Source organism: Carya illinoinensis, chromosome 2 (assembly GCF_018687715.1).
Source record: "Carya illinoinensis cultivar Pawnee chromosome 2, C.illinoinensisPawnee_v1, whole genome shotgun sequence".
Taxonomy (NCBI): domain Eukaryota; kingdom Viridiplantae; phylum Streptophyta; class Magnoliopsida; order Fagales; family Juglandaceae; genus Carya; species Carya illinoinensis.
In genome coordinates, this window is record NC_056753.1 from 9,695,989 (window position 1) to 9,716,707 (window position 20,719).

At 34.1% G+C, this 20,719-nt stretch overlaps 1 protein-coding gene across 4 annotated transcripts; it reads left to right on the plus strand.

Annotated features, from left to right (window-relative positions):
• The first annotated feature begins 13,122 nt into the window (after positions 1-13,122).
• Positions 13,123-20,216, plus strand: LOC122300076 (CBL-interacting serine/threonine-protein kinase 9-like). 4 transcript variants are annotated; one of them, XM_043110454.1, is made up of 16 exons: positions 13,332-13,475; positions 13,633-13,763; positions 13,960-14,022; positions 15,183-15,254; positions 15,526-15,633; positions 15,770-15,850; positions 17,368-17,421; positions 17,508-17,633; positions 17,715-17,804; positions 17,979-18,101; positions 18,344-18,451; positions 18,780-18,896; positions 19,071-19,127; positions 19,241-19,315; positions 19,658-19,728; positions 19,868-20,216. In XM_043110454.1, exons 2-16 carry the CDS (start codon positions 13,752-13,754, stop codon positions 19,938-19,940), a joined length of 1,230 nt encoding a protein of 409 aa, XP_042966388.1. In that variant the 5' UTR covers positions 13,332-13,475; positions 13,633-13,751; the 3' UTR covers positions 19,941-20,216. The 4 variants fall into 4 exon arrangements, with proteins under 4 accessions (XP_042966387.1, XP_042966388.1, XP_042966389.1 ...); XM_043110453.1 differs by lacking the exon at positions 13,633-13,763 and having other exon boundaries at positions 13,123-13,475; XM_043110455.1 differs by lacking the exon at positions 13,332-13,475 and having other exon boundaries at positions 13,721-13,814.
• Positions 20,217-20,719: the final 503 nt, after the last annotated feature.

The following is a 20,719-nucleotide window of genomic DNA, read 5'->3' on the forward strand; positions in this document are numbered from 1 at the left end:
ATCAAGTCACGTCAAGTTTATTTATGATCACATTTTTGCATTTATGCTTTTACTGTCATGCATGCATTTTTAAAAGTTTAACTTATTTGTTAACTTATTGAGATTTGTAATCAAATTTCACCGTAGTAGGCCCAATTATAACTTCCCCCAGAATGATATACCATATGTTTGGATCAAGAGGCACACCAAAGATCTACTAGAGACAATCGATTAGATAGTGACGGTATGATATGAAGCTTTAATGCTCCAGTTTATCAATAGTATTATGGCATCCATGACTGAATTGTGTGAGCAATTCAATGGATTAACCTAGTAGTTACTTTAATTTCTACTTGTACTTAAGTAGCTTGGTCTCCAGTACTCTTATGATTATAAACCCTTTGGACTTATGTTATAATCTTGAATGTCTATCACATTTAGGTTATGAAATATGTTTAAATGTTTTGGGATATATTTTATTTGGTATAGTATTGCTTAAAGAAAAAAATTATTCGCTACGAATATTGTATATTGCTATACGCATTATAGGTGTATTGCATCTTTAATTGTCATGAATAGGAACAAGTAATCTTATGTTGTATGTCCTGACACTTCAGTGTCTATCTGATTCTAAACAGAATATGGGGGCGTCATAGGGTGCTATCAAAGCAATACGTCTTTGGGTTAAACCCAGATGTCCCTAAGAACTGCATCAGAGTATAGGATTGAAATTTTAGTTTTTCTTTAGGAATTTCCTAAGTGAGTTCGTATGTGTATCTGATACATATATACATGTATTTCAGGAAATAATACATGATGCATGGTAAAGAACCTAAGAACCTAGTTGGAGATAACAACTAGGAAGATCAGAATCCTCCAATGGATGGAGGTTAAGGATTAGCTGAAGTTGTACGTTTGCTGATTGACATGCTTACACATTAGCAACAGATGCAAGTGCATGCACCTAGACCCGAAATCATAGGTTGTTCCTATGAGAAGTTTATGATCCACCATTACTTGAACTTTTCCTATAATGAAAGGCCTCTGAAAGTATAGAAGTGGTTTATTGATCTTGAATAGACGTATGAGATATAAGGATGTACTAAAGACTAGAAGGTTTTATACGCTAGATACCTATTCTAAAGAGAAGCTGGAATTTGTTAGGACATGCGTAGGTAGGTTCTAATAAGGGAACTAAGAACTTTAGCCGCTTTGACATAGGGAAGGTGCAAAGAAAAGTTCAATAAAGATTCCTTCCAGATTCTATCAAACAATAGAAGACGCATGAGTTTGAGTATTTAACTCAGGGTAGTTTGATTGTAGCGTAATACGCTGCCAAGTTTATGGCACTGGGGAGGTTCTCACCTTACATGATTTCTACAAAAAGGATGCAGGAGCATAAGTTTCAATGAGGACTTCAACATAGGATTCATAGCCAAGTGGCATGTCTGAGAATAGAGAGTTACCATGAGTTGGTAAATGTGGCTATAATAACAGAAGCTGAGTAGAAAGGTCTATCTATCTAGATTAATTCTGAACGGAAGAGGACCATAGAGATTAGTAACAGGAAGACAAATGCTGTCTTTTAACATGCAGTACCCAAAGTGTGGAAAACATCATGCTGTTGAATGTTGTTACTAATATGGAGTTTGTAAAAAGGTTATAGTGAAGATTTCTGACAGGAATACACTTAATTAGTGTTCAGTCAAATGGAGTTTGACCTAATCTTAGGAATGGAATGGTCATTTAAGCACTATGCTAAGATAGATTGTCGAAAGCGAGAAGTTATGTTTGAACCCCAAAGTGAAGACAAGATGAGTTATGTTGGTTAATACTACCCCTCCAGTGACTTCAGCTTTGTAGGTCAGGAAGTGCATTGAGGATTGTGCCTCAACATTTCTATTAATGAATGTACAGAAGCATAGAAATCATCTACGTATGGCTCTAACTATACTTAAAGATTAGAAGTTGTATGCTAAGCATATCAAGTGTGGGTTCTAGCTTTGCGAAGTGAAGTTTCTAGGCCACAAAGTTTTAGTGGAGTAGCAGTAGACCCAGCAAGATTGAAGCAGTAAAGAATTGGCAGACACTTACCAGTGTGCACGACATTTGCAGTTTCTTAGGACTGACTAGTTATTACGTAAGGTTCATGGAAGGATTCCTCAGTTTATCCAGACCACTACTGCATTTTTGGAGTGACAAGAGCGAAACAAGTTTTCTCAAGTTGAAGAAAAGACTTACGACAACATTGGTACTTACATTGTTAGACCTTCTTAAGCCTTTTATTGTGTATAGTGACACATCTAAAGTAGGACTCAAATGTGTCCTGATGCAGGAAGGGAAAGTAGTTGCTTATGTTTCACGTCAATTGAAGGATAATAAACAGAATTACCCTATTCACGACTTGGAGTTAGTTGCAATGGATTTTGGTTTTAAGATTTGGAGATAATACTTGTACGGTGAAATGTGTAAATTTTTCATGGATCACAAAAGTCTCCAGTATCTTTTTTAGCAGAAGAACCTTGGCATGAGGCAGAGGAGATGGTTGGAATTGATTAGTGACTATCAACATGACATCAAGTACCACCCTAGAAAGGCCAATGTGGTAGCTAATGCTTTGAGTCGCAAGAATAGATCGGAATATTCATATGTTCCATCATCAGAAGTAAGTTCCCTCTTATGCAATATGAAGAAACTGTTGATCAGGAATTGTATTCAAGAAGTCGTCCTTACCTGAGTCCAAGAGTTCATTTCATTGGGTTGGGAAGAACTGAAAAGTCATCAGAAGGAAGACAACAAACTTATGGAAGTCATCATAAAAGTTAAGATGTCTAAAGGGGCAAATGACTTTAATATCAAAGGAGACGAAACTTTTTGTTACAAGGATCAGAGAGTTATCCTAACAAATTATAAGTTATAGGATATGGTGTTAAAGGATGCTTATAACACTTAATACGTAGCCCATCCTGGTAGTACGATGTTGTACTAAGTTTTGAAGCAATATATCTGGTGGGAAAGAATGAAGAATGATATGACAGAATTTGTGAATAAGTATTCTGTCTGCAGATCTGGTTAAAGCTGAACATCAAAAACCGATGTATGAGTTACAGTTACTGTCAATCCTAAAATGGAAGTGGGAAGACATCTCAATGGATTTTATGGTAGGGAACCTCAGTTGGTAATAACACTATCTGGGTGATAGTTGATCCTTTGATAAAGAGTGCTCACTTCATACCCTTCAAGAATACTAATTCTTTAGAAAGATTAACGAGGATTTATGTATAAAAAATTTTCTAATTGCATGGAGTACCTAACACAATTATGTTAGACAATGACCCATTTTTTACGTCTCGATTCTATCAAAGTTTATAGGATTTGATGAGCACCAATTTGAAATTCAGTAGTCCATACCATCCTCAAACAAACGAACAAATTGAGAGAACGATTCAAACATTAGAAAACATGCTTAAAGTTTGTGTAATAGAACATGAAAGAAATTGTGAGAAGCAACTACTTTCAGTAGAGTTTGCTTACAACAATAGTTTCCAGACCACCATTCAGATGCACCCTTTGAGGCTTTGTATGGCAGGAAGTGTAGATCTCCTTATATTGGGACGAAGTAGGGGAGAATAAGGTAATTGGACCGGCAGCCCTACAGGAGATAAGGGACTAAGTCCACACAACAAGAGAAATGATGAAAACGACACAAAGTTGATAGAAGAGCTACGTCGACAACCAAAGAAGGAATATAGAGTTTGAAGTCGAAGATTGAGTTTATGTGAAAATATCACCTATGAGAGGAGTAAGTTGATTTGGTATTTAAGGCAAGCTCTTTAGTGGCATCATCCATCCAACATGACCTCAACTTAAAAGAAACATCATACTGGAATATGAACTCCTTAATTAGAGACTCCAACATAGTTTCTTGACTATAGATTAAGCCGTTCATGAAGCTCTACTATCAGAAGCAAGATTACATTAAAAACCTAGAGAATGGACTCCATTAGGTCCCTACACTAAGCCTCTCGTTAATTGGTCTTGTCAAGGCCGGTGTGTCCTTCATGGTCACCTGAAATAGATTCTACCATTTCGTGTGAGAATGATAGTTGTGATTACTATGGTGAGATTTGTACAAATTTCAGTAAGTTATGCAACTAAACTACCATCAATTTACAAGGCATGAGTGGTAATAAATATAACACATATAAATGATTGGCATGACCTTACTTTTACCCGAAAAATAACGTCATTAGTTTCATGCTTCCTAGCATACTTACTTTCATGAAAAGATTTCATTCATTTTAGTTCATGTTCTTAGAGAGGGTGGATGTCTCACAGTTTCCTATAAACTGTGTTCCTGCTGATTATTGCATCACATCACAAGTTGGTCCAACAATTGTGAGTACGTCATCAGAGTCTTACCTCATGGTAGTTTGAATTAACCATTACCATAAGTCATTAGATGCACCACATTCGAAGCCTGTTGATGATGTTTTGGTAACATAGAAGATTCCACTCCATTTTATTCACTCCATAGTGGACAGATGAGGTTCACTAGGATAAATCCCTCATTCTAGTATTGGGTTCATGATAAAAATTTAATTTTCATGCTCGACTAGAAATGTGCGACAAACTAGCATATTTTATGAAATATGTTTATGCTATGTGACGAATATTTAGGCTTATGATAATAATATAATTATTTCAAATATTAACGAGAATTCAAATAAAACAAGGATCACTTTGCTTGGCATTTATTATCTAGTATACTTGGATATAATTACCCAACTTACAAAATCCTTGCGTTTAATAAATCGACGCGGGCTGAAATAAGAGATATACTTAGGTTAGGAAATCTCATTAACAAAGAAAAATCAGGATCCAACACTCTTAAAGCACTATTTAGAAAATTGACCCTTAACTCTTTGGAATTTGCAAATAAGCCCCTAAAGTTTCAATAATTGCAATCCAACCCCAAACTGTACAAACCTCATTTATTTTCTATTCTAAATCCATTTTTCAACTTAGAAAATAATGAATCATGAATCTACTATAAGAAATCCACTTTGGCTTAAACACATAAAACCCCAAGTTTCACAAAGTGTGGTTTTAGAGTTAATTTCATACAGAGACTTAACTAGATTTAGCACTTAATCACATTCTAAAACTGACCTTAGTAACATCTTACATCACTATATTTATATCCTTCACGACCATATTTTCCTTAAATGAATTAACCAATACAACACAACACCAAACATCACAACCTAAAACTTAGCATGGTGTTCTTAGCTTTTCTTTTGCAAATGAACACTAAGAACTAGGGTTGCTACCCGCACCATACGGTGCGGGGTAGCCCCCCCCCGCCCCCCGCCCCCGCATGGCGCGGATGGGGAAAATCCCCCCCGTCCCCCGCCTCCGGTGTGCGGGGGCGGGGTACCTCGTCCCGCATGACGGGGTACGGGGTGGGGGGGCAGTCCGTCCGGCCCCCCGCACCCCCTTCTAGGCCTTGGGCCCAGAAGCAATTTCTGGGCCATTTTGGGCCCAGAAATCTCAGCAATGGGTCAAAATGGCCCACAAGTATGTATTTTTGGCCCAAAAATACCTTGTAGGCCATTTTCATTTTTCAGCCCATAAAATTATAAGTAAAAAAGAAAAAAAAAATTAAAACCCAGATTAAAAGAAAAAAAAAAGTGTTATGTCTAAGAGTCTAAAGAGGCTTGTCATTCTAAAGAGGCTTGTCAGCTGTGGCTTGTCTTTGAGTCAAGGGGTGTGACAGTTGGGGCAGCCCGGGCTTGAGCACATTTTTATGTTGTAGAGGTGCTAGACGTCTCATGTGTTACTACAAAAATTAATATTAAAATTAATAACGATGAAATGGAAATGAATATAAAAAAATTAAAATAATAAAATAAAAAATAAATTCACAGCCATTCTAACTCATGCAACCGAGTCATCAACATCTTTCAACCCCTCAGTCACAATTAAATTCAAAATATGTGCAGCACATCTAACATGCAAGTATTCACCACCCAAGAATGTCTTATTTGCATCTTTAATTTACATACAAGTATGACATTAACATAAATGACTGGTGCAATTTAAATAATCACATGGTTATGTCACATAAAAATCCATTTATGATAAAAATAAACTTGGCCATGACTTTATATATGTAAGTGTTGCTACACTGCGTTGAGATCGAACTAAGGGTAAAAAGGCTAACACCATATTCCACAACTAAAATGGTGCACTGATAATTTGTATTGGATCTGAAAAAAAATCCCTCCATTTAGGGTTCTAGAAAGCCAATATTCAAAACTTTTGAATATTTGAATTCTTTTAAAACATGAAGTTGGGTGGATTTGTCCGAAATTCTAAACAAGTTTATATATATGTATATAAATAATTTATATATGTATATAAATATATATGTATATGATTAATAAATATATATATATATATATATATATTAGTATAAATAATTAGGGTTTCGGATTGGGGATTGGAACTCCAATCCGAAACCCTAAATTGATTTAGGTTGAAACCCCTAAATCAAAATTAGGGTTTCGGATTGGAACCCTAATTTAATTTAGGGTCCCAATCCGAAACCCTAACCCCTAAATTGATTTAGGGGTTTTAATCATGAAACCCCTAAATCAATTTAGGGGTCCGAATCACAATGAAATTTACAAAAAAAAAAAAAAAACAATTCATTGAATCCAAACAATCACACAATCCGAAGAATCCACAGCACACAATCCAAACAATCCCATCTTCCATCTCCGATTCAACCCCATCCTACCTCCAATCTCCGATCAAAACTAAAAATAAAATAAAAAATAATAACCAAACGGAGAAAATCAAAAGGGGAGGAGAAATGTTACCGTGCGGCGTGCGTCCGGCCTCGTGCGTCGTGCGAGAGAGAGGGATGATGGAATACGTGCGGCGGCCGAACTGGTTGCCGGTGGGAGGAGGGAACACCGAACACGGGGGCTAGGGCAAAAGGGATTAGGCCGAAGGGGGGGAAGGGACTCGAGAGGGGAGGGGAGGGGAATCAGGGGATCGCCCGGGGGGGGGGGGGGGGTTGGGTTATGGGTTAGGGTACTAATTAAAACGAATAAAACCCACTAATTGAAACGGCGCCGTTTTGTCCACCACAAAACGGCGCCGTTTCTCTTATATATCCGGTTATAAACTTATATATATAATATATAATATATTATATATTTATATTATATATATATAACGGTGTGGGGCGGGGGAAAAACGGACCGGGGGGGTCCGTTTCCGTCCCCCGCCTCCGCTGGGGGTTGGCATACGGGCCGGGGGCCCCCGCCCCGCCATATGCGGGGGCGAGGCGAACGGGGCGGGGCAGCGGGTTCCGGGGCCCCGCTGCCCACCCCTACTAAGAACTTCAATATATCACACGTTGTAAATTCTAACATGCTAAGTACTCATTTCTAGATAGGCATAGTCCTAAGAAACTTGTTCATAATATTAAAGAGATAGAATATAAATCATGCCGCAAACCCTAAAACTGAATCATGCATGTCTTTTAGTCTTGAATAATTTGACTAAATCTTTATGTAGTATGCTAATTTTCTTAAAATATCTTACCCATGATCATCATAGTCAAGCCTTAGCTAGGTTTTATAATCATTTTAACCATGTCATAACCAAGCTTCAAGATTAAATTAAACAAATAGACAAGAACCTCAAAACTTGCACCAAGATCATGCATCCATAAGTATTAATCACATACTCAACTAAAATTCAATTTTCATGGAAACAAAGCTTAACACCTAGATCTAATTCCCATTGGAAATGGTTTAGAGGATCTACTCACCAAATCAAAACTTTAGAGCTCAAAAGAGCCAACTCTTCAAAGAAAACTAACACTAGTATTTCAGCTTTACCAACCCTAATTGGTTCATGTAACTTTGAGTGAAGGCACTTGTGTTACAAACTTAAATCAAATTCGATACACTATACATGTCACCAACTCCATCAAAAACTAAATTCATCAAATAAAGCTTAAGGAGGTGCTTAAGCAATGAGATGAGATGAGACATTTGTAAATAATAGTGAAATCATTTGAGTCATGATATTTTATTAAATTTTGATAAATGTGAGAGAAAAAGTTGAATTAAAATAATAGAAAGATAAAATATTGTTAGAATTTGGGCTTTATTGGGTTTTCCTTTAGTGTGGGGATGGTTTTGTTGGTTAAAAAAGCTGCCTACTTGGATAGGGCATGGGTGGTGCAGGTGGTACAAGAGGGTGTGTCTAGGTTGCTTGCAAATTAGACCAATTCTTGTGTGAATTAGGGGTGTAACCGGTCCGGTTCGGTCCGGTTTTGTATAAAATCTAGGACCGAACCGGTAGGCACCGGTTTTGCATTTTTCAAGACCGATTATGCACCGATTTTTTTCCTAAACCGGTTTCCGGTCTGGTTTTCCGGTTTTAATAAAATACAAATTTTTTATAAAAATTCTGTTTAAAAGAAAAAACTGATTTAAAAAATTCTGTTTACCATTTACAAAAATTTGCTTTGCAAAAAAAAATCTGCTATGTAAAAAAATTCTGCTATCAAAAATCTGGTTTATAAAAAAAAAATCTGCTATGTAAAAAATTCTGATATAAAAAATCTGCTTTATAAAAAAAATCTGTTATATAAACAAAATTCGCTATATCAAAAACTGCTATAAAACAAAAACTAAAATAAGAAATCTAATGTAAAAAAAAAAAAAATCTGCTATAATCCTATATTAGACGATTAGTATTAGTATATATATATCAGTATTAGTTATAGCTATATAATATATTAGACAATATAATAGTATTAATATTAGACTATTAGTATAACTATATTTTAGTGTTAGTTTTGATGATTTAGTATAACTATATTAGTATGAGTATAACTATAATCTATATTAGAATATTAGTATTAGTATATATGTGATTATTTTTTATGTGATTAAAAATTATATATAATATAAAATATATATAATATAAAATATATTATATATAATATTAATATATAAATAGTACCGGTCCGGTCCGGTCTAAAACTAACCGAAATCGAAACCGGACCGAACCGGTCCAAAACCGGCACAACCGGTCCGGTTCGGTTTGGTCCGGGCCGGTTTTTCGGTTTGCCGGTTTATTTTTACACCCCTAGTGTGAATGAATGGGCTAAACCAATGGAATGAGAGGCTTGGTTTTGGGGTTTGAATTTGAAACCAATGGTGAGGACCACGCAGAGGGGTACATGGCTAGAAAGGGTAGGGTATGGGCTTCAAAAAGGTGTAAGACATTGTTAAGAAATGCATAGTCTTGCCTTGTTTCACACTCATCTTTCTTACACATTTGTACTAAACTTGACATGTTTAAATGAGGTCCAAATGGAGAGTGGTGATAATGCCATGTGTTAATGAGGTTCTATAGTGTTTCATGACAAACTAGGACATCCTACATGACATGGTCATAGCTGGTTGATGATGTGGTGCGCTAAACACCACATAAAGCTCTCCGATTGGCCTATTTGGCATCCAGAAATCATGTAAACTTTTATTATACCATAAAATCTTAAATATTCTCACGAATCTAACAATGCAAACTATTCTGTCTAATTATGATCCTAAGTGTCTCAAAAATCCAAATAGTATTATGTTCCCTTTGTGGATCATAATTTGGCTATACTTCCAAACCGAAAACCTAACTAATTTTTAATCCATAAGTTTTTTCTAAGTTTTCGTGGAACATCCAATGTTTAAATAAAAAGAAATTCTTTCTGTCGAATTTCTACGGGATGTTACATTAATACTTTTATTCAATTTTTTTTTTCTTTCTCCAAAACCTAATAAAATAATTTAACTCGAACTATTTTAATTTATTCACAAATAATTTTACTACTATTCAAACTATTGTAATAAAAAAATGTAAAATCTTTTCAATTCAACTAAATATATAAAATTACAATTGAAACAATATAATCCAAACCCAACTTATCACCGTTTAAATCCAACATGACATTACTTTTTAAGTATAGTTGACGAACCGAGTTGTCAACGCTATTGAAATGGTTGATATAAACATGTTGTTTATTGTATTTTATTTTTCTACAAAATCTAGAAATAGAAATATGAAAGAAAGATGACAATTTAGACCTCATTTGGTTAAACAGTACAGATGAGATATGATGAAATATTTTGTTGAAAGTTGAATAAAATATTGTTATAATATGATTTTTTAATATTAATTTTATTTTAAAATTTGAAAAAATTAAATTGTTTATTATATTTTATATGAAAATTTTAAAAAATTATAATAATTAAATGAGATAAAATAAAATGAGATAGTTTGATATTTAATAACTAAACTAATTCTTAGAGCACTGGCATTAGACTCATCAAATGAGGCAAATTTTCAAAATTTGATATTTTGAGTTAAAAACCAATGCATTGGATTCACCATACTTGAAAATATGAAACTATGAGTTACAGTAGATTCTCATTCATCACCAAATTTGAAGACCTACTGTTTATTTATCAACCGATTATTTTATTGAACTTTAATACCGAACGGCTTTTTCTTTTATTTTTTATTCCCTCTCTCCTCTTCCTTCCTCCCTGTGCCTTTTCTTTTTCTCTTTATCTCTTTCTCTCGTTTCTGGCATTCTGCAGTGCAACAATCTAGTTTGGTGTGATGAGACAATTTGGTTACTGCAATCCACTCATTTTTGAAGTAGGCAATTTGAAGAAGCTTTTACTTTAATTGCTATACAATATCACAACATTTTCTTCAAATTTTTGTGCCTGACATTTTGCAAATATTCGTTCTCTTCTTGCAATAATTATGGTTACTTTAATTAATATATTACTAGTGTAATTGTAAAATATGAAAAAAAAATTAAAAATATTATTATTTAAAAAATAATATTATATTATTATTTTGATAAATCTAATAATTAATTTAATGTGAAATTATAGATAAAAAGATTTTAAATTTATGAAAAATATATATTTATTATCAAATTTTAAAAATAAATTTAACAAAGTCAATGTGAATGCCCTGCCCTTAGATTGTAATATTGTGGCCGGTGTTGGAATCTAGATGCGTGAATATGTCGGTGCTTAGATTCTACTAGGTCAATCTCACTACAATACCCTCTGGGCCAAATAGGCTGCCATGTCGGCAACAAAAGGATGGGTCTCTGCCACTCAAAATGTGTGGACCTTTCCACGTCGATATAAGAAGATAAAAGGTTGGCCAGTCAATAATTCTTCTTTGGACGTCTCAATTACTCAATTATTGCAGTGCACTGTATCGTAGACCAAGCAAATAAATCGATCAGAAAACTTATAAATATAATAACTTTTCACGATATTTTATATAATAATACTTTTAAAAAATAAAAAATATATTATAAAAATAATATAATTTTATAAAAATATCCTCATTATAAAATATATTATAGATATCATTATTCAATGAAAAAAACAGAACAAAAGTACTCAAGCCAAAATGATTGGAACATGGAAACTTTCACGAAAGGGAAAGGCTTTGCCCACCGCTGGTGGCTGGGGGTCACCATTGGATTTTTTTTCTTTCCTTTTTCTTAAAATTAAAAAAGTTTTTTAATATCATTATAAATTTTTTATATATTTTTAAAATATTTAAAAGTATTAAAAAATAATTTAAAAAAATTATTTTGCCTAGCAGTAACTACCAACGGGAGCCACTAGCGGTGCGTGTAGCACCATCCTTCACGAAAAGTAAATAAAGCAAGGTTAGGTTTGGATAGTAATATAAGATGAAAATGTTTTAAATGAAAAAGTTTTAATATTATTATTATTTTATAATTAAAAAAATTTAATTATTTATGACCTTATATGTAAAAATTTAAAAAAATTATAATAATGAAATGAAATAAATTAATATGAGTTAAAACAAACTTTGAATTCACCCCTACGCGTCGATTTATAATATTTTTGTATAACTGTCCTTATAGTTAGTGTGACTCTTTACTTAATTGTTAATATTTGAATAATTTCTTGTCCAAACATTATTTCATTTATCTTGTATTGGATGGTTGAATACTTGAATGGAAGAAGAGTGATTCGAATTTGGGTCTTTAAAATCTAACTTCTCCTTTTTGTTTGAAGACTTTCTATAATTTAAATCAAGAAATAACTTTTATAAAAATAATTTTTAGAATAGTTATAAAAGTATGAAAATTTTATAAAATTGGCCTCATTTACAACTTGAATGTCAAAATGAGTGTGTATCTTTTCATAACTTGTATCTTCAATCTAAGTCATTAGTTTATGTGCACTCAATTATAGAGTTAAAAAAACAATTTAAAATAATATTAACTAGACAAAAATAATACTAAACTTGGGTAGTGTCATTTGAAATACAACATAATATAACACCTGTTGATATGATGGAATTTAAGTTATTCTACACATAAATAATTAAAAATGTCGTTTCATTAACGAATCTAATTAAAATTGATTAATAAAATATAAGATGAAGAAAAATATTTTGTCTTTAAAAAAATACTAATTTTTGTAATACTTAATTATATTAATTGATATAATATATTTTAAATAGTTGAGATGAAAATTAAATAAATTATTGTTATAATATTATTATTTTGAAATTTGAAAAACTTGATTTTTTTATTATATTCTTTATGAAAATTTAAAAAAATATAATTATGAGATGAGATAAAATAAGATAACATGAAATATTTTTATTATCTAAATGAAATTAGAGCCTTGTTTAATTAACAAAAGTGTTTCATCTCATCTTATCATTACAATTTTATTAAATTCTCATATAAAATATAATAAATAATTTAATTTTTTTAAATTTTAATATAATAATATAAAAAATAATATTCTAATAAAATTTTATTAAATTTTCTACTTCCATCCAAAACAATCTAAATTATCACATACTCCAAGCCGCACTAACTCAATCAATAATAATGTAATGGAATACCTCGACCACCGAACATGCAGAAATTTTGAGTGGGGCCAGCGGGGAGCAGCGGCACCAGGGGGCCATGCATCTTAATCAGCGGGACCCAGTCTGGCTTCTCCATGTGTCATTTTATCATGATCGGGCTTATCGGTACACTGTCGGTTCACTGAGCATCATCCTTCCATCATATTAAAAAACGCGCACATCTTGCTGCAGCTCTGGCATTGCGTTCTGCAACTACACCCCGCGGGAGCTTCCCCCTTGACAACCACTGGACATTCGGTTTTTTGCTGATTTTTTATTGGGCAGCGGGGGAGAAGATGAGCTTGAAGAAGAAACAGGCGACGAGGACACGTGTCGGGAACTACGAGCTGGGTAAGACCCTGGGTGAGGGTTCCTTTGCCAAGGTCAAGTTCGCCACTAACGTCAACACTGGTGACTGCGTTGCCATCAAAATCCTCGACCGCAACCAAGTCCTCCGTCACAAGATGGTCGAACATGTAACAGCTTTTATCTTACTCTAAAACTTCTACGATTTATTGTTTGTTTTCTATCTGTTTTCCATTGAATTATGATTAGTCAAGACGTTAAGATTTACATCTCTACAGTACATATTTGGGTGTTGTAAATGTGATCCTGGTGCCACGTCTTGTAAAGGTGGGACCTCGCATGCCAATGTGCGTCTACGGCTTAGTGCCACGTCTCACTCATGGGACCCAACATTGTGCATGTGTGGTGGCAATAGTTGCTCTTGAAAGGTCTACAACTGATTATGGATGCGTTTGGAGGTTCTATTCTCCTCTGATAGCTAAACTACCTGTAATAGATGGTGTAAAATGGTATTCCCTGTTTAATATTTAGTATTTTCACGTTCTACTTGCTTCGCAAGGTTAGAATAATCTTGTATTGTATAAATGATTAATTACTGTTAAACCCAGAACAGAGGATGTTATTTTTAATTGTTGTTGATGCATATTTTCGCAGCTAAAAAGAGAAATTTCGATAATGAAGCTGATCAAGCATCCAAATGTTGTTAAACTTTTTGAGGTACCTGCACTTACTTGTATTTCTTCCCTTCTTTTGATTTTTTTTCCAAATATAATTTACTTTTTCCTTTTTTTGGTTGGGGTCATTTTGGCACGGTTTGTTCAACAAAGTGCATTCTGGTTTATTTACACACAAATTAATTTACGTTGTGGTCAAATAAAGAGTAGAACTGAACAGCTTGTTCAAAGGAACTGAATAGCACGATTTATATCAATTGATTGGTAATATTTTGCAAAATGTTGTTTCTATATTCAGTTTATTTCTATTTTTTATTGTGGTAAGAATTATGAGAATGTTAAATATGCGGAAAATTACACTTCACCACCCCTCAAACTACCACTCCTTTTGAAATATTGCTACCGTGCTAATAAAATTGTTGCTAGATATAAGCTTCAGTGTATCATTTGCAAAGATATGGATGAAAAATAGGTGTTCAACTCCTTAAAAGAAAATATTCTATAAGTTGGGCCAATGTCTTAAAAGAAAATCTAACTCACATGAGAGTGAGTGCTGGGTACTAATTAACTGAATAAATTCAAATCTTCATTTCAGTTTTATTTTTTGGGACAGCCGCTGATTTAATAAGAATTGGTTGATTAAATAAATGGTAGAGAGAATTTTCTTAAATGGGTTTACTTCTGAAATTCGAACTTTGAGCTTTAACCTTTACTTTAAGGTGTAGCCATCACACAGTGGGTTGGGCTCAAATACTATTTTTTTTGCATTGGAGAATTACAAGTAAAATGTCAATCAAGTGGCAAAGTGCAGTTTCTTGGGTGGAACGATTAATTTTAACTCTCTCTCTCTCTCTCCTCCCCCCCCCCCCCCCCCCCCCCTTCTATCCCCCCACCACCTTAGGCTAACTGAAAGCTTTTGTTGTGGGTTTCATCAATGTGGACTGCATTTAGGTCGGATGTTCTCCGCATTGTTGTTGAACATACAGATCAGGCATTGGGAATTTGGAAAGGTTATCAATAGAACACAATTTTCCCTTTTTGCATATAAAATCAAAAAGCACACAAATGCTTAGACATGCATCTACTCTATTGTGGGCATCATATGCTAAGAGTTGTCAATGTGCAATTCACTCCTAGTTGCACAGTAGTGAAGATGGTTTCAACATATATTTTTGAACTCATGTCTTCTGTTCTCATGCATAGGTTATGGCAAGCAAATCAAAGATCTACATCGTTCTTGAATTTGTTGGTGGTGGCGAGCTCTTTGACCAAATAGTAAGAAATTGAACTATATAATTGGATGATGTTATATGTGCATCCCATGGTATTTATATTTTGTGGTCGAGAGCTGCTAAAATCATGGGAGGAAAACCAATGTTCACAGGCACTGTTCTTGTGAGTGTGCCCACCTAAAATTCCCTCGTGATTTTAGCATTGGTGTCATATTGACAAGTTTCATGTTGGGTTCGTGTATGTGTAATCACCAACCAGTGGTTAGTATTCTTCTATTTACACAACAAATTCCCCTATTCGTTCTCTGATTCAGGCCAAGCATAGGAGACTTAAAGAGGATGAGGCCAGGAGATATTTCCAACAGCTCATTAATGCTGTGGATTACTGCCACAGTAGAGGCGTGTACCACAGAGATTTGAAGGTTTAACAAACTTCCTAACCTTTCTGCTTCGACATAGTGCTTACCAGGTGTTTTCAGAAATGATCTCATCTTTCTTAGGTAATTAATTCAGTAGGTTGTGAATGATCATTAATGTAGTGTTTTGCATCATTTGCAGCCTGAGAATCTTCTTCTAGACTCATATGGTGTCCTTAAAGTTTCAGATTTTGGATTGAGTGCGATCTCACAGCATGTACGGGTAAGTGGTGTTCCACTATTCCCTAGATTCTAAAGGTGTACTTCTTTTACCATTGGCTTTCACTGTTTGGGTTAGGTTTTCATTCCTGTATTAAAGCTGCTGAGATATTTGAAGTAACTTCTAATCTATAAGTGGTTACAAATGCCCACAAACCTAGGTTCAATTTTTAGGGAAGAAAGGGTGTCTTATGGTTGGAGTGAAAATTTCTATCCTACTTCCCTCCCATCTTACTTTTTTTACTTTCCACATTTCTTCAGAGGAAAGCCCTTTTTGTTGTACTTTTGAAACCTCTCATACATCATTCTTTTTTCCCTTTGAAAGAAGCAGACATAATGCAGTATACATTACGTTAGCCTCTTTTGTGGGGTTCCGCTTTAGCTGCAATTGTCAACTCTCTTAGGCGAATCATGTCAAAGCTTTGTCCTCTGATACCTAACAGAAGAACATCTCATGAATACCGGGAACTTTATCATGAAGGACCAGATCCTATTTGAATATGTCACATTAACATGTTGCAAAAGGAGTAAGTAACTCCTGGAGTATGGACACGTGGTACTCCCATCCTATTATAGGATGGCATGCCAACTAATGATGCTTGCATAAGATTTATTTATTTATTTATTTTTTTGAGTATGCTTGCATAAGAAATTTTAATTACATGGCATGTTGTAATATGATATAAGTACCATGCCATCCATACTCTAGGAATACCTTGTATACATGCTCTTGAACCTTTCTCTCTCTTTCTTTGATTGAATCACTTTTTCACTTATTTAAAAAGAGTTGTCCCCTGTTGTCAATATTTGCCGTTGTCTTTACTAGAACTTGAATTGAAATTCAAGCTTATAAGGAAATTCCAGAGCCAGTCTTCCTGGATATGTTTCTGTCATTGCCTTCTCCTTCTCGACTACAGAGGAGGCAAAGAAGACCTGTGGATCTCTTTGAATTCTTTTGGATAAATTCCGTTTAATATTATTAGCACTGCTTTAACAACTTGGTTTTGGTTTTCCTTTAATTGCATTGTCAAAGGATTGGATTGCTTTAACTCAAACCTCATTAGCTCATTCAAACTAGTGATTAGGCTAAGTTTTAAAACAGAATTTAGAGTTTTCATAATTTGCTCAGATATTTCCTACTTTTACTGAGTCAATTGATCACTTATTTCGTCGCCTCGTCCAGAGCTGTGAGCTAGTTGAGTTTTAGAGTTTTGGATGGTGGTATTGAGTTTTTTACGATATTGTGAGCACTCGTTCTTAGTTATTTTGTGGTAAAAAACTTGGAAAGCTCTCATGAGCCTGTATATTTTCATATTTTTATATAGAATATTTGTCTCATCTTTAGTCATACTAGTTTCCATATAGATTACATGGGGCTCACTTTTTTGTTTTTGTTAGTGAAAACTGTGTTACTTTTCCCAGGTGAATGGGTGATTTATTTTTTTTTTTGGGGGGGGGGGGGGGGGGGGGGAGCATTATACATCATGAAGACAGACCTTAGTTAAATTTCTCTTATTGCAGGAGGATGGGCTGCTTCATACTACCTGTGGTACCCCCAATTATGTTGCTCCCGAGGTATCTACCTACAAGTTTATGAATCTAATAGAATAAATTAGTGAAACTCTGTATTTGATTTCTGACATGTGATGATGTTGTATTAGGTGCTAAATGATAAAGGTTATGATGGTACAGCATTTGATATTTGGTCTTGTGGGGTCATTCTCTTTGTTCTTATGGCTGGGTACTTGCCTTTCGATGAACCAAATCTCGCTGTTTTGTATAAAAAAGTAAGTCTTTCTAGATTTTGTATCCCTTTTTGAACAGTGAGAATCTCATTTGTCTCGTCGTCACATTCTTTTGAACTTCAGATTTGCAAGGCTGACTTCACATGCCCATCATATTTTTCAATTGGTGCAAAGAAACTGATAAAGCGTATTCTTGATCCAAACCCTCTTACTGTGAGCTCCACAGCTTTTCTTATGAGAAATTTATTTACCGTCTTTTCTATCCTCTCATTTCCGAAATTTTATTACATTGTAGATAGGTTAGGTGAGCAAGGGTATATGAAATGTTTAAGATACGACATTCATAGCATTCATTCTTTTTGTTAAAATTGTGGTGCTATATGTCAGCGGATAACAATTCCTGAAATCTTGGAAGATGAATGGTTTAAGAAAGGGTACAAGGCAGCATACTCTGAGGAGCAGCAGAATGTAAATCTTGATGATGTAGATGCTGTATTCAATGACTCAGAGGTAAGACTTCTTGGTCCTGTTTTCCATTTATTTCCCTTAGTGAAGATGTCCGGTTAATGTGCTAGTTACTGACTTTTAATAAAAATTAGTTCACTGTCCTAGTTCCATTGCTCGGATCTTGCACTGAAGTTTTTTGGTTTCTTCCCATGGCATGTTATAAACTAACGAAGTAGTCCATCTGCAAGCATAAATATGAGGCCAAGTTCCTCCTGAAATTTGTTCTATATATGCTTATTCTGCAGGAACATCTTGTTACAGAAAGAAAGGAGAGACCTGTATCCATGAATGCCTTTGAGCTTATATCTATGTCCCGGGGTTTTAGTCTTGAAAATTTGTTCGAGAAGCAGACGGTATGTATGTATGTAAAATTTCTCTGTTTTCTGGTCATGCATATTACTATTGGAATTGATGTGTCATCATGTGAAATTTCGGGAGAGTGAATTATCAATGGTGCATCATATTGGTGCTTTGGGATTTTTCTTGGTCTTTTTGGAAACCCATTGTGGAAATCTATTTTATCTCGCCACAGGCAAAATCATCCTGAGACTCAGATAACCATGGTAGTTTAATTTTTCAGGTGGATGGCACTTTCTATACAGATTTATGTTATATGTATTATGGATATCTGTTTTTAATGTGTAATGATCCTCACTATGTATTTATAAATATAACTTACAGGGTCTTGTGAAACGAGAAACCCGTTTCACTTCCCAGCATCCTGCAAATGAAATCATGTCTAAAATTGAGGAAGCTGCAAAGCCTCTTGGCTTTAATGTACACAAGAGAAACTACAAGGTAATAATTCTTACATTAGACATATTGATTGAATTTCTTTTGGGTAAGTTCATATTGATTGGATTTGCTTTGTTTGACGTAGTTTTTTGTGTCCAAGTTATTTCATTCTGAACTGAAAGTTCTACACTTAGAAATTCCTATGTGCACATGTTTCTTAATTTCCAACAATTGCAGATGAAGTTACAAGGTGACAAAACTGGAAGAAAAGGCCACCTCGCTGTTGCAACTGAGGTATGCTGTTATTCTTCTGATAATGTAAACTAAAAACGCTAGCGGCTGCTGCTTAAAAGTTTTATGGTACCATACCAGAATACTGTGTGCAATTGATGTATTCTCAACTTCAGGTGTTTGAGGTGGCTCCTTCCTTGCACATGGTAGAGCTTCGGAAAACTGGCGGTGACACATTGGAGTTTCACAAGGCATGCCGACTTTTCTTCTACATAATTTTTTTTTTAGCTTTGTTTAGTTTGCTTAGGAAAAGAAAGGAAGCAAAAATAATTCTTGAATCAATAATATTCATCATATAAAAAATATATGGTAAATGCTGCACACAACTGAATCTAATACAATACTGGCTTAATTTTTCTCAAGTTTTTAGACTTTTAAGTGAAAAATATGGTAAACAAGTATGTGAAGAGTTTCTATATTACATTTTTCCTCTCTTCTGTCTGAACTAAATTGAAGAATGTTGCAAAATTATTTTAATAGCCAAGTTTTTGCTATTTATTGATTTGGTTATCAATGCTCTGGTCATATGGCAGTTCTACAAAAGTTTCTCGTCTGGATTAAAAGACATAATGTGGACCAGCGAAGAATATACTGATGGACTGAAGTAATCTCTCTCTCTCCCTATCTCTGCTTCTTGTGTGTGGACGGTATATTTCATTGACTCCACTGATTGTCCAAGCACTAGCAGGAGGATCCTGATCTGATTAATTATTTAGTCTACTGTGCCTTTGAATTGAGTGTAGAAATTGCATTTGTAGACAAAGTAGCAGACCATCCACTTTTGGAGAAACTAGCAGCACGCGTCCGCTACTTTGAATGGGTTCTTGGAAAGCAGTACTAAAGAATCACAAGCCATGGGAAATAGGATTGAAAGTAAACAAAACTACTCAACAAATTGCTTAGTCAAACTCAAATTCGACTTGATTCGATTCATTTATTAAAAGAAGTGGTCATGAACACATTATTATAATTGAATATTAAACAATAGAACGCCTATAAAACAAGGCAGGGATCATATAAACTTGAATAATATTGGTGATAGTATTATTTTTATATCTATAATGAGAATTTGTTACCTATATAATTCTTGAAGCATCCTCTATATTTTATCAAGTTACTTTATCATTTTATTTTATTTTTTTATTTTACTTTATTGACTTATCTCAATCCTTCCCAAGTTATTTTTTTTTATATTTTATTTTGTATTGTCTTTACTATTATTATAATAAATCCACTTCATTTTTTGAAAGACAGTGTTACGGAAATAGATAAATAACTGATGGAAGTGAACCGATAAGTGCAAAAACACTTTCTTTTTTTTTTTTTAATTTTTTTTCTTCTTTTTTTTTTAATCATTTTTTACACAACTTTAAATATTTCTAAAAACATAAAAAATATCAATTAACTAATATTCACTTTCTTAACTATTAAATAAATAAATAAATAAATAATTCAATCGGTCACTTTTATTAGTTCAACAAGCATTTTCCTTTTCCTTTTTTGAATTTAAGATGGAAAACGGTTTAAAGACCAAAGATTTCCTTTTATTTATAATTCCTAAGTCAATAGAGGGGGCCAAAGACTTTTTCTTCCTA